Source organism: Ptiloglossa arizonensis, chromosome 7 (assembly GCF_051014685.1).
Source record: "Ptiloglossa arizonensis isolate GNS036 chromosome 7, iyPtiAriz1_principal, whole genome shotgun sequence".
Lineage (NCBI taxonomy): Eukaryota > Metazoa > Arthropoda > Insecta > Hymenoptera > Colletidae > Ptiloglossa > Ptiloglossa arizonensis.
The window spans coordinates 1,903,700-1,919,716 of record NC_135054.1 but is presented as its reverse complement, the minus strand read 5'-3'; the positions used below and the strand labels follow the sequence as shown (position 1 = coordinate 1,919,716).

The 16,017-nt window shown below is 32.7% G+C and overlaps 2 protein-coding genes across 5 annotated transcripts in view; one reads left to right on the top strand and one right to left on the bottom strand.

Annotated features, from left to right (window-relative positions):
* The first annotated feature begins 217 nt into the window (after positions 1-217).
* Positions 218-2,098, top strand: LOC143149090 (uncharacterized). 3 transcript variants are annotated; one of them, XM_076316165.1, is made up of 2 exons: positions 218-525; positions 621-2,098. In XM_076316165.1, the coding sequence occupies exon 2, from the start codon at positions 1,380-1,382 to the stop codon at positions 1,806-1,808; it is 429 nt and encodes a 142-aa protein (XP_076172280.1). In that variant the 5' UTR covers positions 218-525; positions 621-1,379; the 3' UTR covers positions 1,809-2,098. The 3 variants fall into 3 exon arrangements, with proteins under 3 accessions (XP_076172280.1, XP_076172279.1, XP_076172281.1); XM_076316164.1 differs by having other exon boundaries at positions 602-2,098; XM_076316166.1 differs by having other exon boundaries at positions 218-726; positions 805-2,098.
* A 7,485-nt stretch (positions 2,099-9,583) lies between these two features.
* The window catches only part of Srp54k (signal recognition particle 54k), a 31,961-nt gene continuing 25,527 nt past the window's right edge, over positions 9,584-16,017 (bottom strand). For both annotated transcript variants that reach the window (XM_076316174.1, XM_076316173.1), the window contains 4 exons: positions 13,596-13,857; positions 12,743-12,851; positions 11,642-11,908; positions 9,584-9,931 (listed from right to left, as the gene is read on the bottom strand). In XM_076316174.1, coding sequence (XP_076172289.1) covers positions 9,834-9,931; positions 11,642-11,908; positions 12,743-12,851; positions 13,596-13,857 — 736 coding nt within the window. In that variant the 3' untranslated portion in view covers positions 9,584-9,833. The remainder of the gene's footprint in view (positions 9,932-11,641; positions 11,909-12,742; positions 12,852-13,595; positions 13,858-16,017) is intronic.

The following is a 16,017-nucleotide window of genomic DNA, read 5'->3' as shown; positions in this document are numbered from 1 at the left end:
AAACGATACATTAAATTATGTTAAAATTTGACGTTGCAAAAATATCTGAATAGTGAACAAGTTACATTACTTTTACATAAAATATGTATATTTTTTAACCATATTATCATAATTTTAATATTTCGTTGATTGACCCTGTTGCTTTATTATTTCATGTAATCACTTAGGCATATTTCATATAATTTTTTAAAAATATTCCTATGAAATAAGTTTCCATTCTTTTAACAAATGTTCCTTCAATTTCATTATTGTTCTTATACAGTGAACGAAATTTCTTTAAAAATGCTATGATTTTCTGTAAAATATTCCTTCATTTTATAAATGTCTTTTACTGGTATGAGAAAATCCATTGGCAAGCACTTACTGGAATATAGTAAATGTAAACAAACTCGCAGCTCAAAACTTGGTAAACAGAAACAGTAATATAATGATAGAGGCAATAATGAAATTTGTATAAAGACAGTAAGTTTTCTATAGTTTTGCTTCATGATACACTAAAAAAACATAGATCTTATCTCCTTAAGAGTAAGTATTGATATTGAAATACAATGTTTATATAATAACGTTAAATAATTGTATGGTATATTATAGTGCTGCTAAGGAAAATTTTGTCTTCGCAGGAGAGAGCAAAAGTGGATGTATATATTGATGCACAATTCTCTATTTGAGAAATTGTAAAAAAGATCAATAGATCTAGTATTTGTGTATATAACTACTTGAAGTTAGGTATTAATTATGAGAAAAAACATTATTCTGGAGGCAATTGAAAATTAACTAGGCTTAATAATTCTCATATTTTTAAAGAAATTATAAATAATGATACAACTGCCGCTCAAGGAAAAAGAGATTTACAATTACCTGTAACTACACAACGTGTACAGCAAATATTGCATAATGATACATGTTTAAAATGAACATAAATGGTAACAAAGCCACCGCTTATCCAAGAGCATAAAGCTGCAAGATTAAAAATTGCAAAAAATCATATGACCTGAGATGAAGAATGGAAGGATGTTATATTTTCGGATGAGAAGAAGTTTAACCTTGCCGGGCCGGATACAAATACTATTAATATGACTTAAGGAAAGATAAAGACATAAGCATGAGTCGAAATTTTGATGGTGGAAGTTTTATGGTTTAGACAGTATTTAGTTATAATTCGAAAACGCTAATTTGTAAAATTTCGATAAGGTCGAAAATCGACCTATCCCCGCTCGACATCGAGTCAGTGCGATCGAAACGCGTAGCGGCCCTTGTTTTAGGAATCCCGGGTCTTGATGGCAGGGTAAAGACGGACCTCTTCGCCTTACGGGTTACGTCCTTACGAATTCAGGGCGAACAAGGTTTTGGCCGCCCAGGGAGTTCAGGTTACCCGACCCATGAAGTACGTGAAGCTTCGTGTGAAAGGACTGAATGATTTGGTCACCTGGGAGCAGGTAGTCCTGGCGTTAGTCTGCGTAGGGGACTACATGGAAGGACACATAAAGGTCGAAGAAATCCGAATGAAGAAGGCCCTCTCTGCCGTCCACAGGGTGGTACAGGCCAGGGGGCACATGGTGGGGTGGGTGGTGGCGAAGATAGAAATTCTCGTACAGCGCCCTCTCCAGTGCTACCGTTATCTGGAGACAGGATACTTCAGACAGCGTATACTTCCGCGGTGGACCGTAGCGGTGTTTGTTATCGCTGCGCTGCTGCGGGCTACCGCGCAAGCTAGTGTGCAGCGTGTCCCAAGTGCTCGCTATATGCGAGATCTGGGAAGACCCGCCGTGCACAGAATTGAGGGTAAAAATTATGCACCCCCCTCCTGATAGAAGAAGAGGCGAGCCCAGGAGCCACAACCGGCCCCGGGGAGTGCAGCCTCAACTGCGAACACTACAGCGTCTCTAGCAGAGGAATTAACAGCGGCGTGGGTGGTGTCGTCAGCCATGGACGTTGACGGTGTTACGGGGAAATTCCTTAAATATCGCCAAAATATATGTCGAGTAGAAGATACACATGGGAGACCGTAGCTTCTCTAGATTGTCTAGCTACTGAGGATGAGTCAAAATGTCACCTTAGTGCATTTAAACGAATAAAGAAGATGCTAGTAAAATAGAGCCGTAGCGTGATTTTAGAATATCAGAAGATATTTTATAAAACTACTGAAAGAGGCCGTAACGCGGTTTTAGAGTAATCGAAGATTCAGGTTGACGTAGGACGGAGTTTCAAAGTTTCGACACAGCACTTGGCTGCTAATTAACTGACTTCATTCAATGGATTGTGTTCTTATATATAGGTTGATATCGTTGGTTCCGCAGGGTTTTGGGGACCTTACGCGGAACTGTGGTCCGCAGGTGGTGAGAGGTCATACGGAGAATTTAGTTTGCTGGAGTTTATCGGCCGAGGTATGCGGATGTCTGGGTCACAAAGTCGTCGCAGGCAGGGGAGGGATGCCTGGAGGAGACGGGGATACTGGTAAATAATAGCTTCCCGGCTCCTCCTCCAGGCCAACCTCAATTATTACCACACGGTACAGGATTTAATGTGCCAGGTCCTCGCGGAGTCCCCTCAAAGACTGCAGCTTGCTGTTCTTGCCAAGCAATGTGGCTCTGCTCTGTTGCTGAGCATCGCTGTGGAAAGTAAGGGGGTTATTTTTCACCTCTTTAACAAAAATGGGGGTCGCGCGGCAAACATTTACTAAAACCGTTTGCCTTCGCAGATTTCGCAATATCATGATGTTTATTTATCATCATTATCAACAATTGTCGTAGGACCATAGTTTAAACAAATATTAACAATGTCCTAGTATAAATAACGGCTTGAAAGCCATCAATTTCTTGAAATATTCGTTAGATCGAACAAAGACAATCGAAGTAACCGTGCGATAAAATAAATGAATATTTCTCTACATATCGAAATTATAGTTGTATGCATGCATATATATTCTGAACGCTCAATGACACACATATGTCGCACGGCAATAAAGTGAGTTGCCATCTACTGGAGAATTGGTAAACTACACTTAAGGGGTGAAAACACCTGGCGGAGAAACGCTCAAGTTTGTCGAGGAATTGTTCTGACTTTCATCAATAGATGGCCCCACAAGCATTATCTACCGACATTACATATAAGTATCTCCTTTCGAATGCCATTGCCTACCGTGCGATAAAATAAATGAATATTTCTGTACATATCGAAATTATTGTTTGTATGCATGCAAATGTATTCTGAACGCGCAATTCCAACCATTTGTAACGTGGTAATTATATGGGTTGTCATCTATTGGAGAACATGTTTGTTAATTTTCGCGATTGTTACTAACATTTATGCATGTTCCCAAAATTAATCGTATGTTATTTATGCATTATAAATGGTTAAGTAACTTATAGAAATTGATTTTGATCGAGATTCAAAGTAAAAATTTGTTTCGTAAAATTTTAAAGCACCGAAAGTAATAATTATCTGTTTAGTGCAATAATTTACCATTTATTTAATTCTCATAATTTACACAATACGCGTAGAAGTTGTATTTTTTACTTAAAAGTGCTGGAATTCGATTAATCGCTTTTCTATATAGAAAAATCATCGTGATAAACACTTGTGAGTCGGTAATCGATACGTGTAGCCTTGATTTCGAGGTATTAAAGATTTTTTTAAATCTATAAAGGAAGGCTAGAATATACCGTGGAAGGTTTAATTTCACATTTATTCGAAAGATGAAACATACAAAAGTTTGTACAAAAATGTTTATTTATTTTATCGCACGGTAGGAAATACCATACAAATGGAATTACTTATCTGTAAAGTCGGTAAATTATGCTTGTCGCGCCATCTATTCGTGGAAATCAGAACAATTCTTCGACAAACTTGAGCGTTTCTCCGCCAGGTGTTTTCATACCTTGGCTGTAGTTAAACCTTTTATCCAATAGATGGCAACACGTGTACTTACCACGCCACAAATATTTGGAATTGCGCGTTAGAATATATTTGCATACATACAAACTGTAATTTCGATATGTAGAGAAATATTCATTTATTTTATATCCTATTTATTCTATATCTCAGTTTAATTTAAGAGAAACTCCATTAATTGCTCGAAGGCAAATATTAGATGATGCCCTGGGGATTATAGATACAGAATGTATCGATGAACTTCTTCCAGAATGGAAATTATATATTATTACCATTAAATATTGGATGGAAGAACAAAAAACTAATAAATCAATTAAAAATATTCTATATTCTATATTTCTTTGCATGCTTTTTAATATAATAGATTTAAAAATTGGAAAACACAGATCTTTGTTAACTTTTCAACGTATATATGGCGAAGTAATTGAGGCTATACAGAAGAGAAGAAAAACAAATAATTATAAGGCACATTGTTCAGTAAATGTTACTATAACTGAAGCCTATAATGAAATTTGTCTTGATGATTGTTTACTAGCTGCACCATTTTTTATTTCTCATTTTCAAATATCAAGTATTGAAAAATATGACAGATCTATTATTCATGCATTTGCACAGTTTCAAACTTGTTTGAATCTTGCCATAAATTTAAATGCTCTCCTAGATTACCCTTACTTACATGTTAAAGTTGCTAATTTGTATAATGGTACTCTATTATATACTTTAAATAGTAACTTTCAAACTCGCAAAAATGTTTTGGAATATATCAACACAGTTCTTAAAAATTCACAAAGTCTTTTAAGGTTATTTAATACACTTCTTTTAAAAATAGAACCATTGTTTACATTGGAATTAAATAACAATAACATAGATGAATAGTAACATATCTATAAAGGTAGCACTTCCGTTGGAATCGCAGATGTTCAAGCTACTAATTTGATTATTTGAAACATACTCTCACAGTTCAGTGTTATCAATGCTAGTATTCCTTGAATATAAAATTTTTATTTTTGAACAGTATCCGGTTTTTTTTTTAGTTCTTATTACAAAAATTAACAGAAAACAAGAAAAAGACACATTAATATTATGACACATCCTAACAAACAAAAAATAAGTATATATATATTTGCACTGTGTCTGTTTATCTCAATACAGTGAAATATTTTTTAAGGAAACAATATTATGAAAAAAATGTTTTAAAGAAGTTGTTTGTTATGGAAGGAGGTGTTATATGATGTAAATATTTTTTGTACCTGCTATTGTAAGAGATTCTAAAATCGATTTAATATTTTCAAATGGAGTACTATATATTTTTATACGTAGTATGATACTGTATATTAAAATAAATTCAACAAGCTGTCGAAAAAATCATTCATAAAAGTTCTACTCATTATACGTTCTCACTATTGTTTCAATCCACTAAACCCACATTACAGTAAAAACTTTATAACAGTGTTAAATAGAATAGAGCTTTGAATATAAGAATTGTTTAATTTTTTATGTTCTCTCACAGAACCAAAAGAACATTTTTCCACAACACACAATTTATGAACACAATAATTTTGTTCTTTCGCACAAATTTTATTTTATTAATGTAATGAATTATAGAAGGCTGAAAAATATGTAAGGTTTATTCTGCCTCCTCTCCGAATGTTCCTTTCGTTGAGTATCATTAATGGAAAATTTGATAGGGATAATTTTTGTTAACTGCTCGTAGTAGATTTCGAAGATCTTTCGAGCATTGAATGTGTTTGCACGATGGGGTGCCGACTATAAGCTTCTCGAAGGACCACCTTCCCGTTGGAAGGACTAATTGTGGTTGATCGTTGTCCGATTCGCTGGACCAATGTAGATTGCTCGATGCAGCTTTCGAGGTCTCCGCCGCTTGCTGCTATCACGCTTTACAATTTTGAAAACAAATTTTTGGTATTTTAAAATATGTAGAACGAGTTCATGGTATGCAAGTATGGTGATATTACTGCCGTGAATGCTCAATAAAATACAGAAAAAATTACAGGTTGACAAAACATTTAATCGAGGTAATTTGCAACTACCTAGTGGTCATACAAGATTACAGTTTACGCATGATGAAGATGGCTACTACAGATTGGAAATGGTTAGATATGAGGCTGTTGAAGAAGAAAGCGATTCTACAATCTTTTTTTTATTCCTTTTATTTCTTTTTCAACGTAGCCTTCTTTTAACTCGATACAGGTAGATCAGTTGTAAAGCGTCAAGAATGATTAACTGGCGCGTGCAGGGATTCAAATAAATTTCAGACACGTTTTTAATATACATATGTATGTATGTGTGGACTATTAAACAAAATTTAAATAACTATTCTGACAAGACTAGAGTTTCTGACAAAAACTCTAAAACCGCGTTCCGTTGATGCGATTAATCTTGACGAGAACTAAATTAGGAGTCCCTCCTTGCCGATGAGGTCGAATGTGTGAAAACGGCCTATCTTTTCTAAATGTAAAGTAAATGTAAAGACCGCTTATCTAGGCTAAAACTCCAACTAAATGTAAAGATAATCTACGTAAGTATCGATATTCTTTATCGTAATCTATCTTTTACCTTAAGTTTTTTTAGCTTTCCATCTTTTCCAAGGAACACATTTTGTTCAATAATTAAATAATATTCGATTCTTTATAGGAAATTGTTTATGATGTGTCAGATATGCAACTCCGTTTCTTAATTAAATCAAGTGTAGACTACTTAAAATACTTTCCAAATTTGAAAAACTGTTAGCATTTCTTTAAGTGACATTATTCAACCACAACTAACAATGTTTCTTTCTTGTAACCTTAATACAGAAAAGGAGAAATAATTTGAACATTTTCTTAGTTTTTTCCGTTTATTTTTCTTTGCGTAATTTGGTATCAAGATTTTTATTATCAACAGTTAATTTTTGTAGACATTGAAACACAGATAAATTTTGAACACGTTTGAATTGTCAAATTTGCTTATATAGAATGTCACATTTTCTTTGCACAATTTTGTTTAAAAACAAAATGTAAGGTTTCTAATTCGTGGAATAATTTCCCTTCATGTTTGCATTGCTCACTTTATCAGAATTAGCGTTTCTACTATATATGTGTTCTATTATTATACAAGGTGAATGGAAAATCGTAGTAGAACCGGTCAGGAGGTAATTCTACGTTAAAAAAAATAAGGAAAAAAAATGTGGTATACAATATTTTCATTCGAGACTTCCTTTTCGAGAAAATGGAATTTCAAGTTTGCTCAACTACCCAATGCGATTTACTTATTATGTATGTTTTTACTGGTTGTCTCTAGTACGTTAATGTTTGTAAACATTGATAATGATAAGATATTATACTCAGATAGTTCGATATTTGACCGAAGTAATACTTTATCAGACCGCGTTAACAGTTAATTTCATTTCGTTTGTTGCAAATTATCGAGTTACGGCAACATAGTCTGATCGAGAGTGTATTAACGTGTTACTCGCTTTAGGAGCTTGCGATTGTACCGTTTCTGCTACAAGTAGTATCTAAAAAATAATAATATATTAAAATCCGTTTAGTTATCTTTAATTCGTCAAGTATAGTTATCTATGCAACAATGAGAAGGAAACTTCCAGCAGTATTTGTAATGTAATAAACTGAAAAGAAAATAACAAACTTCAAATTAGATTTTCTCGAAAACGAAATCTCAGATGAAAGAATTATGTACCACATTTTCCCCATATTCTTTTACATAGAATTACTTTCTGTTCGAATGTACTATGATTTTCCACTCATCGTTTAATAAGAATGAATTCATTGAACTAGTTCTTCTTGTCAATCACTCAACACGACGTCCGGTACATTCGCTGAATATTTTGCTTGTGAAATTAATTAAAAATACCTACTTTTTCGTGCTTTAATGAAAATTTATTTATACAAATAAATTTTTTTCCTCGCTTACAGTAGATTATGTGTACTGAGTATAATACAAAAATACATCAAGTTAAATGGCAAGGTGGAAATACAAATCCGTCGAAAATAAAGAATTATTTTGTTACACAGAATGAATACAAACGAGTAAGAATCATCTTAATATGTATAGCAATATTGAGTGCAACATTTACGATATAGTAAGCATATTGCACGTTGTGTAAATATACAACTTCGATACGAGTGTGTAACAAAGGTTTTTAGATGAAACTTTGAACATTAACGAAGCTCTGATTAGCTTTCTTAAAAAATCAAAAGAATGTCAAGAATAAATGTATGTACAAAGTATTTAATTGTCCGCATTAAATTCTTAATCAAAACTTGGAACGAAAGTTCTTAATCCAAGTTGTAATCATGCGATTGAAAACTATCAACAATAAAGTATAAAATTATCAGTCGAGCGAATATATAGATACTTAATTTCGGAAAAAAAATTGACGAATGTTTTATCTGACCATACTTCTACGTAAATCAATTTGGTCGCTAAATACTTAATAAGGAACGGGATAAAAGCAATTTAAATTTTGCAATTTTTAATCATATTTATTATTCCACCTATAGAAAAACTATTAATATTACATAATATTCTTGTTTATATTAAATAATTCTTACGAGATAAAGCAGACGTTTTATGCATTAAATATAAGCATAAACGAAACCTTAGTAGTTTATAATCTCCAAGCTTCATATTTACATATATAGTGAGATAGGGACACAATTGAAATCTATTCTTGCTACTATGGCAGAATGCGCATATTTGACAGCAGAAAAAGGTTTTTACTTTGCATCAATTAGATCTGCATCAACTATAAAAAACATACTAGTACGTAAACATTTTAGATTAGGTTTTGCTGTTTAAAATATTCGTACAATGGCATTCTCTCACGATATGTTTATTTCTATACAAAGTAAATGCTCCCTCTATATTGCCTTTTTTTTATATGTTTCGATATGAGAACCCTATTTTTTCAATTTTATGCCTTCAGTTGAAGAAAGTAAGCAGAATGAGAATTATTACTTGTATAGCTATATCCAAACATTTTATGTAAATTTCTGTATAAATTTTTGTATCTTAGTTTTGAATCTTATTATCCAATAAAATTGGGTACTTTTACTTTTTCCAGTTTCTGTTTACTTGTATTCTTTACCCATTTATATTATCTAATTAATGGTTAGTAATTATTCATGTTTTGCTTTTATTATTTTATATTTCATTTCTCTTGTATACAACATCGAAAACCATAATGTAATACGAAATTGATTTATCAATAGTGGTGGTATATCCATGAGGACTTCGAGCAAGAACGAATGTCACTGTGTTGCTACAGTATCACATACGAGTAACATAAATATGTATATACTACGGAATACAGATGTGAATCAGAAATAACTCCGGCACAGGACTCCAAACTGTAATAGTCGGAGGGTCAATTCTATAAAAACACAAAGGAAGATTTATTTTGTAAATAAATTTTTTAATTTTTCAAAATAGTTTTTCTTATAACACCACTATAAACATATATACCCACATACATACATCAATAAAATGAAATATACCCGTAATAATTAGAATTATAGGTGGAATTATTGTTCCAAACTCGTCCATCAGCAAAGTATACCAACCTCACCATAATTCGAGAATATCTGTGTTACAGTAGTACAAAGTAACATATGTACAAAAATGTAATGAACAGAAAAGGAGACAGGAGTGCAAAAAAAACGTGAACAGAACTAGAATAGGATAACATGGTACAGAAAATCACTTTTTATTATTTTTTCCGCATTAAGAAAAATCTCTAAGCATAAATAATAAAATTCCCTTAAATTTGTATTATTTTCTGCACGAAATCATTCTCGATGAAAAGTCAAGGCTTCAAAGTCCCTTCTTCTCATTTATTACTGATTGATGTTTAACGAAGAGTTGTATCAAAGATTGCCAGTTGATCTGCCTAATGTATCTTTTCATCTTTAAGTCAACTCTCACGACTTTCCACCAAAGCCACCCATTAAGTTTCCAAGTCCTCCTGCTGCACCCTGCTGAAGTTGCTTCATGATATTTTGTAATCCTGGCATACCTCCTAAAAGAAAGAAAGAATTACATATTGACATAGAACACATCAAACAATATTTTAATTTTTTTTCTCCATTGAATGGCAGTATTAATTTTCCACGAGAAAAACGCATAGTGTGTTTACATTCCCACTATTGTCGTAGTCCATTGCCTCGTCTACAATCGCAAGTAAGAATTAGCTTTCGGCTGAAAACGGTGACTCACAGTGAGACCGAATATAAGAGAATACTAACGGCATTGGCGTAGTCTTCTGATCAAAATGTTGGCTATTAAGAAACAGAATGATTTCGTTCCTGTTTAGGTACTATCACTGAATAGATATATTTCTCGTAATGAAAACATGAGTATAATTTTATATTTGTAATAATCATTAATATTTTGAAAATTATTTATAGCGAAAAGAACTGTTGCTTTCTTCGGATCACTGGACGAATGTGCTGAGTTATTGATCCCCGTACGAGCCCCCAAATAATTGTTGTACTCGTGCGGTGTATTGATGTATATTTAAGTATATTATAAGTTACAGTGTTATTAGTATTAGACGTGGTGTTGGTGATTAGTTTCGCTTTTCACTAAAGGTGGATCGACCGCGTATAAGACTAAACTTATCGTCTTGATGCCCTCGGCACGCGTCTTTATCTTTTTTGTCGCTTATGTCTTTTACTGGTCTTTCGTCTTAGTGCGTCTTTCCTACTGTCCCGTCTTATTACGTCGTTTTATTCATACCGTCCGCGACACACTCCGGACATACTGTGGACATACTCTATCATACTACGACATACTGTGACATACTGTGGACATACTGTGCCCCAAACGTTCCTCTCGTACTCTACATAGTCACGCACATTCATTCTCATTCATTCTAATCCTCAGTCTCTCTCACTTCAGACGTTCGGTCAACCGAATCGTTCGTCTTTTCCAAACACTCTTCACTTTCTCCGAACCACATGTATTCCCTTTCGTCCTCATGCATTCTCACGCTCGGTCGTCTCGCAAGACCCCCTGTAAAGGGATACTTGTGCCTTCCACGAAACCTAGCGAACAGATCGGCGCCAAGTGTTTATCCTAACACAGGTCTGTCCGCACGCGCTATCTCTTCTAGGCCTGCGCTCGAAGAAGGTCCAAGCGGACATGGAAAATTCGATACCACAGAACTAATTTGTATTTATTAAAAATAATATAAATCCGTCACGGACAACACACGTCCATGTCATTGTATGCATCTCTTTCCGTTTGAAACTTATTTATTGATATTTATTATTGTTGTTGTTGTTGTTGTTGTTGTTGTTGTTGTTGTTGTGTTCCTCCAAAGCATTTGCTGGTTGGTTTCATGATAGAATACAGACTTGCAACAAGTACTTCTCTTACCTTTCTAGAGATTAGACCATTCTCTTTCTGAATGGTTGTGTTATTTAAAAAGGTTCTTATAATATTACATATTTTAAGTATTATGGCTTTCTGTACAGTTTGATGCACCGTTGGTTTGATATTTAGATATTTAAAGTTTTTGAAGAAGAATAGAAAATATAGAAAAACCATTCTATTATAGTTTAGTGAATAAAGGTATACTGTCACAATAGCTAGTAACTAAACAAATTCAAAATAATTTATCACGAATTATATACCTTTTTATAAATTTCGCAAGATAATTAATAGCATTAATGATACGCTATAACAACGAAAAAGAATATGTTTACCAAATCAATAAACAACTTACCCATTTGATGTAAAACTCTTGGGTCCATCATTTTTGCCATTTGATGATTTAGTTTCGCCATTTGTGTTGAATTTACATTTTTAGTCATATCCCCAGCTTTAAATAATCCCTTAATACCACCCATTTTCTTCACGACAGCTGCGAACTTTGTATACTGTGTAATTAAATCTTTGACTTCTTTTTCTGTCACTCCGGAGCCTTGTGCTACTCTTACTACCCTGCCTGGTTGTTTGCTGAACAATTTTGCACCGTCCCTGTTGTCCAGTTCTAGAAATATTAATTTGTGTCAATAGTCTCTATACTCTTCAACTATTGCCATTTATTACAAATGTGTCACAAGGGGTCTTTGCATAATGCGGGTTACCTATTTGGTTTAAATTTTGCATACAGTTTAGTGAATATAATGAATATAATATAATAAAAATTATGTTTGAAGTGTTTATAGCTTTCGCGTAAACGATAAAGGTATGTGCAAAGAACTACATAAGAACTTGACAGAGCGGTAAGGTTTTCTGTGAGAATGGTATATATTATTTATGCGCGAAAAGTTGGTCCTTGTTCTAGAAGTGAAAACATCACAGTGTGGTCTCATAAGAATGAAACAAAAATTTTTGTAATTTCATTTTTTACAGGGGGTCGTGCAAGACGACCGAGTGTGAGAATGCGTGAGAGCAAAAGGAAATGCGTGTGATCCGGAGAAAATGAAGAGTGTTTGGAAAAGACGAACGATCGAGACGGGCGAACGTGACCAAATGTCTGAAGTGAAAGAGATTGAGGATTAGAATGAAAGGGAATGAACGCGCGAAGGATATAAAGTGCGAAAGAAGCGTGTTTGGGACAGTAAGAGTACGAGAAGAGATTTGTAAAGACGTAGTAAGAGAGGAAAGTTGCAAAGATGCTGTCACATGATTAGTTTAGTTTTATACATAATTGATCTACCTTTAGTATAAAGAGAAACCTATTATAATACCACGTCTTACTATAATCTACTATAATATATATATATACATCCATTACCATCAACAACAACAGTATCTTCAAGCGAATATTTTACGTTCTACTCAATGATAAGTGTTTATTTAATTAGAAAAAAAGAATAACCTGAGTCGTTCATACTGTCCATAATAGTCATCAAACGTTTTAGTCTTGCCATGGACTCTTGCTCTGTGCCCTTCGACATAAAATCTTGACTAAAGCCAGGAATCATCCCCTATTTAAAAAAAAGTATTTCCTTTACTTTGAAATACAAGCATACAACTTATTAATAACGTATAAATGTTTGAAAGTTTACATCTGTTCTTAAATATAAAAGATATAATAAACGTATATGAAATATTCATTCTTAAAATGTAACCAATGTGTCTTCGGTAGCAACCTGGATTCGTACACCGAACCTATTCACGAAAACACATTGAGGCCACAGTTCGTTCGCTCTATTAATAAACATCTACTATTGGCTATTATTCATCGTGATACTTTCTCCATTCAGCATAAGATTGGTTTTGACTTCCTTATCAGATTTGTTTATGAAATCTATATATTATAATGGTCGAGTTCTTAAAAGGATTTAGATCGTACAATGAACTCGTTCGACAGATATGCTCTGTCAAAATGTAATTCAGTTCTATCAATCGTAACCATGGCCTCAACGAGTTACGATGTTACCGCAGAATAATTAAAAAATACTAAAAATAAAAGTAGTAAATTCACGAGTTTTAAACTTGAATTTAGTCATATGGAAGTGGGAAATAAATAAATTGTTCAAAAGCATAAACAGTTATAGTGAAAATCGCGAACAATTTTCACAAATATACAGATAAAGAAACGAAGCTATACTCTCGTCAGCCACTTGAGGGGTTAAGAGGAATGTAGATCAGTAAGGATTTAAAGTAACAAGATATTTAATACTCACATAATTGTACATGAATAGACTCACTATAAATATAGAACTCACCATTATTTGAGAAAACGGACCCATTTTCATAATATTTTGAAACTGTTCGTACATATCCCTCAAAGTGAATTGACCATGTTTGATTTTTTCAAGTAATTCTTCATTATCATCAAGATTTAATTCATTCACTTTATCTATAAGCCCTTCTATATCACCCATACCCAATAGTTTACTAATGAAAGGTTTTGTTTTGAAAGGCTCAAGATCATCTATATGTTCTCCTGTACCTACAAAAATTACTGGACTTTGTGTTGCAGCAACCCTACGGAATTATACTTACGTATTAAGAGAAATATTGAAAATCAATAGTAACTAAGATCAATTAATAAATTTATTTTTGCATAAAAAAAATGTACAAAAGAATTGAATAAACATATTTTATTTGGACGTCGCCCACAATTTGTTTCTAATTAATAAATGAACCACAATGTGTAGAAACAGGATGTACAATTAATGCATAACAATAACGTACAGTCACTCCAAAAAGTATTCGTACGCTATATTATAAGGAAATTCTTCTTACTTGTAAGACTGATTTTAACGAAAGTTTGTGTGCATGCAAAGTATAATAGTGCATTTATAAATTTTGTTATCCAATCGAAATTTTTTTAAGAAAGTGAGTTCAAGTTTTAAGGTTTTTTTTTTTTTAATGCAACTTTTCTAGGAACTTTTTACAACAGAATAATAGAGCATTAAGAATTGAACATTTTTCATTTGAAAAATTTTGCTATATTTTTCACTATTACGAAGTTGTATTTAAGAAATCGAAGAGAAAGTGTCGCTGTAAAGGTTAATTTTAGACTTTCATTTTCTTTATACAACAAAAATTTTCTTACGAAAAATGTTCAGTTTTTAGTGCTCTATTGTTCAACTATGAAAAAGTCCTCCAAAAAAATTGTATTAACAAAAATGAAGAAATGTTGAATTTTCAGATCTTGATTTTATCCTATGCAGAACATTTTCTGCCAACAAAACAATTATCATACGTGACCCAGTATGCCTTACATGCACACAAACTTTCATTAAAAACAGACCTGTAGATTAGAGGAATTTTCTTATACAGTATTATCTCGTTATAGATCGTCATTCATGTTTCGTTGTAAATAGTCTCTCTATCCCCTTCACTGCTTTTCTGAGTTATTCATGCCTAAATAATTGTATTGGTACAATTTATTAACATTTTGTAAATTTAAATAACCTTTCCTTAAAAAAAAAAGAAAAACGATATTTATTTTCCTGTACCCCTATACAATTGAAGTCACTGAAATTCGAGCAACTCTTTATGGTTTGCCGCCCTCATGTACAGTCTCGCTCACTAGCAGTCTGTCAATTTTTGCAAAATTGCAAAATAGGAAACTGATTCGTTGTAAGTTATCGCTGTCCCCCAAGTAGACAACTACCTACTTATAACGAAACAATACTGTAATATAGTGTATATTTACTTTTTTGATCCACTGTATATAAGAAATATGAATTATTTTTATAATTACATGTCACTATTTGATTATTATTTTTAATATTAATGGAAACTGTTTATTGTGATTACTAAATTAGGTATTGTTTGATAACATAAAATGCATGCAAATATACAAAAGTATTACGGAACCTGTTTTAAGGATATTTTATGGGGCCAATCCTCACGAAATCGAACGAAAATGAATCTTTAAGATCTGATACTGAAAACATTAAAGTACCAAATAAAAATTATTGCATCTTAGGAAAAGAATTGCTTTACCACATTTTAAACAATTACTTTAAATAAATATAATTAAATTTTTATTTATAGCAAGACAAAATTTAAAACTTGAGAAAAATTTGAGAATATAGTTCTATTTTTCCTCCTTAATTAGCTATTTTCAGAGCAGTATTAGGGAGTAAGGGATAAATCATGATATGTAGGGTGTATATCTGCTACATGGTTAAAATCGTGCTCTATTTAACGTCCGATTTCATGTCGAGTGACCCTATTGAAAGTGTAGAACTGAATAGACCGGTCGAAGATGTGCCTAAGCCAAATTCAACTTGTGATGCACAATAACTGATAAAAAAAATCGATTTGTACCAAGTTCTTACTCTGCATCTTAGCTTGTGGGTGTAGCGGTAAAGAGTAACATTGGAAATCATATTTTTAACGAATTTCTCCTAACCTATGGCATAACAAATTTTAAATGAAATCAGATACATTTTAGTTATTGAGGTAAGTATAACAAAATATCTCAAATTTTTTAATTGAAAATCCAAGTTAGAAAGAAATAAAAAATGCATAAAAGCTACAGCGGAACTAGATTTATAGTTTTATATAAGTACTTATTATTTTTTCTATTCGCATCAATTTTTTTAGATTTTTTGGTTTAACATCGCTTCTCTTATTGTGTCAGATTAATATATACATCGAACTTTTAATCATCAATTTGCAAATGAG

Coding starts and splice junctions, on each gene's coding strand:
- LOC143149090 (XM_076316165.1), top strand. CDS start 1,380: ATGAAGTACGTGAAGCTTCGTGTGAAAGGACTGAATGATTTGGTCACC.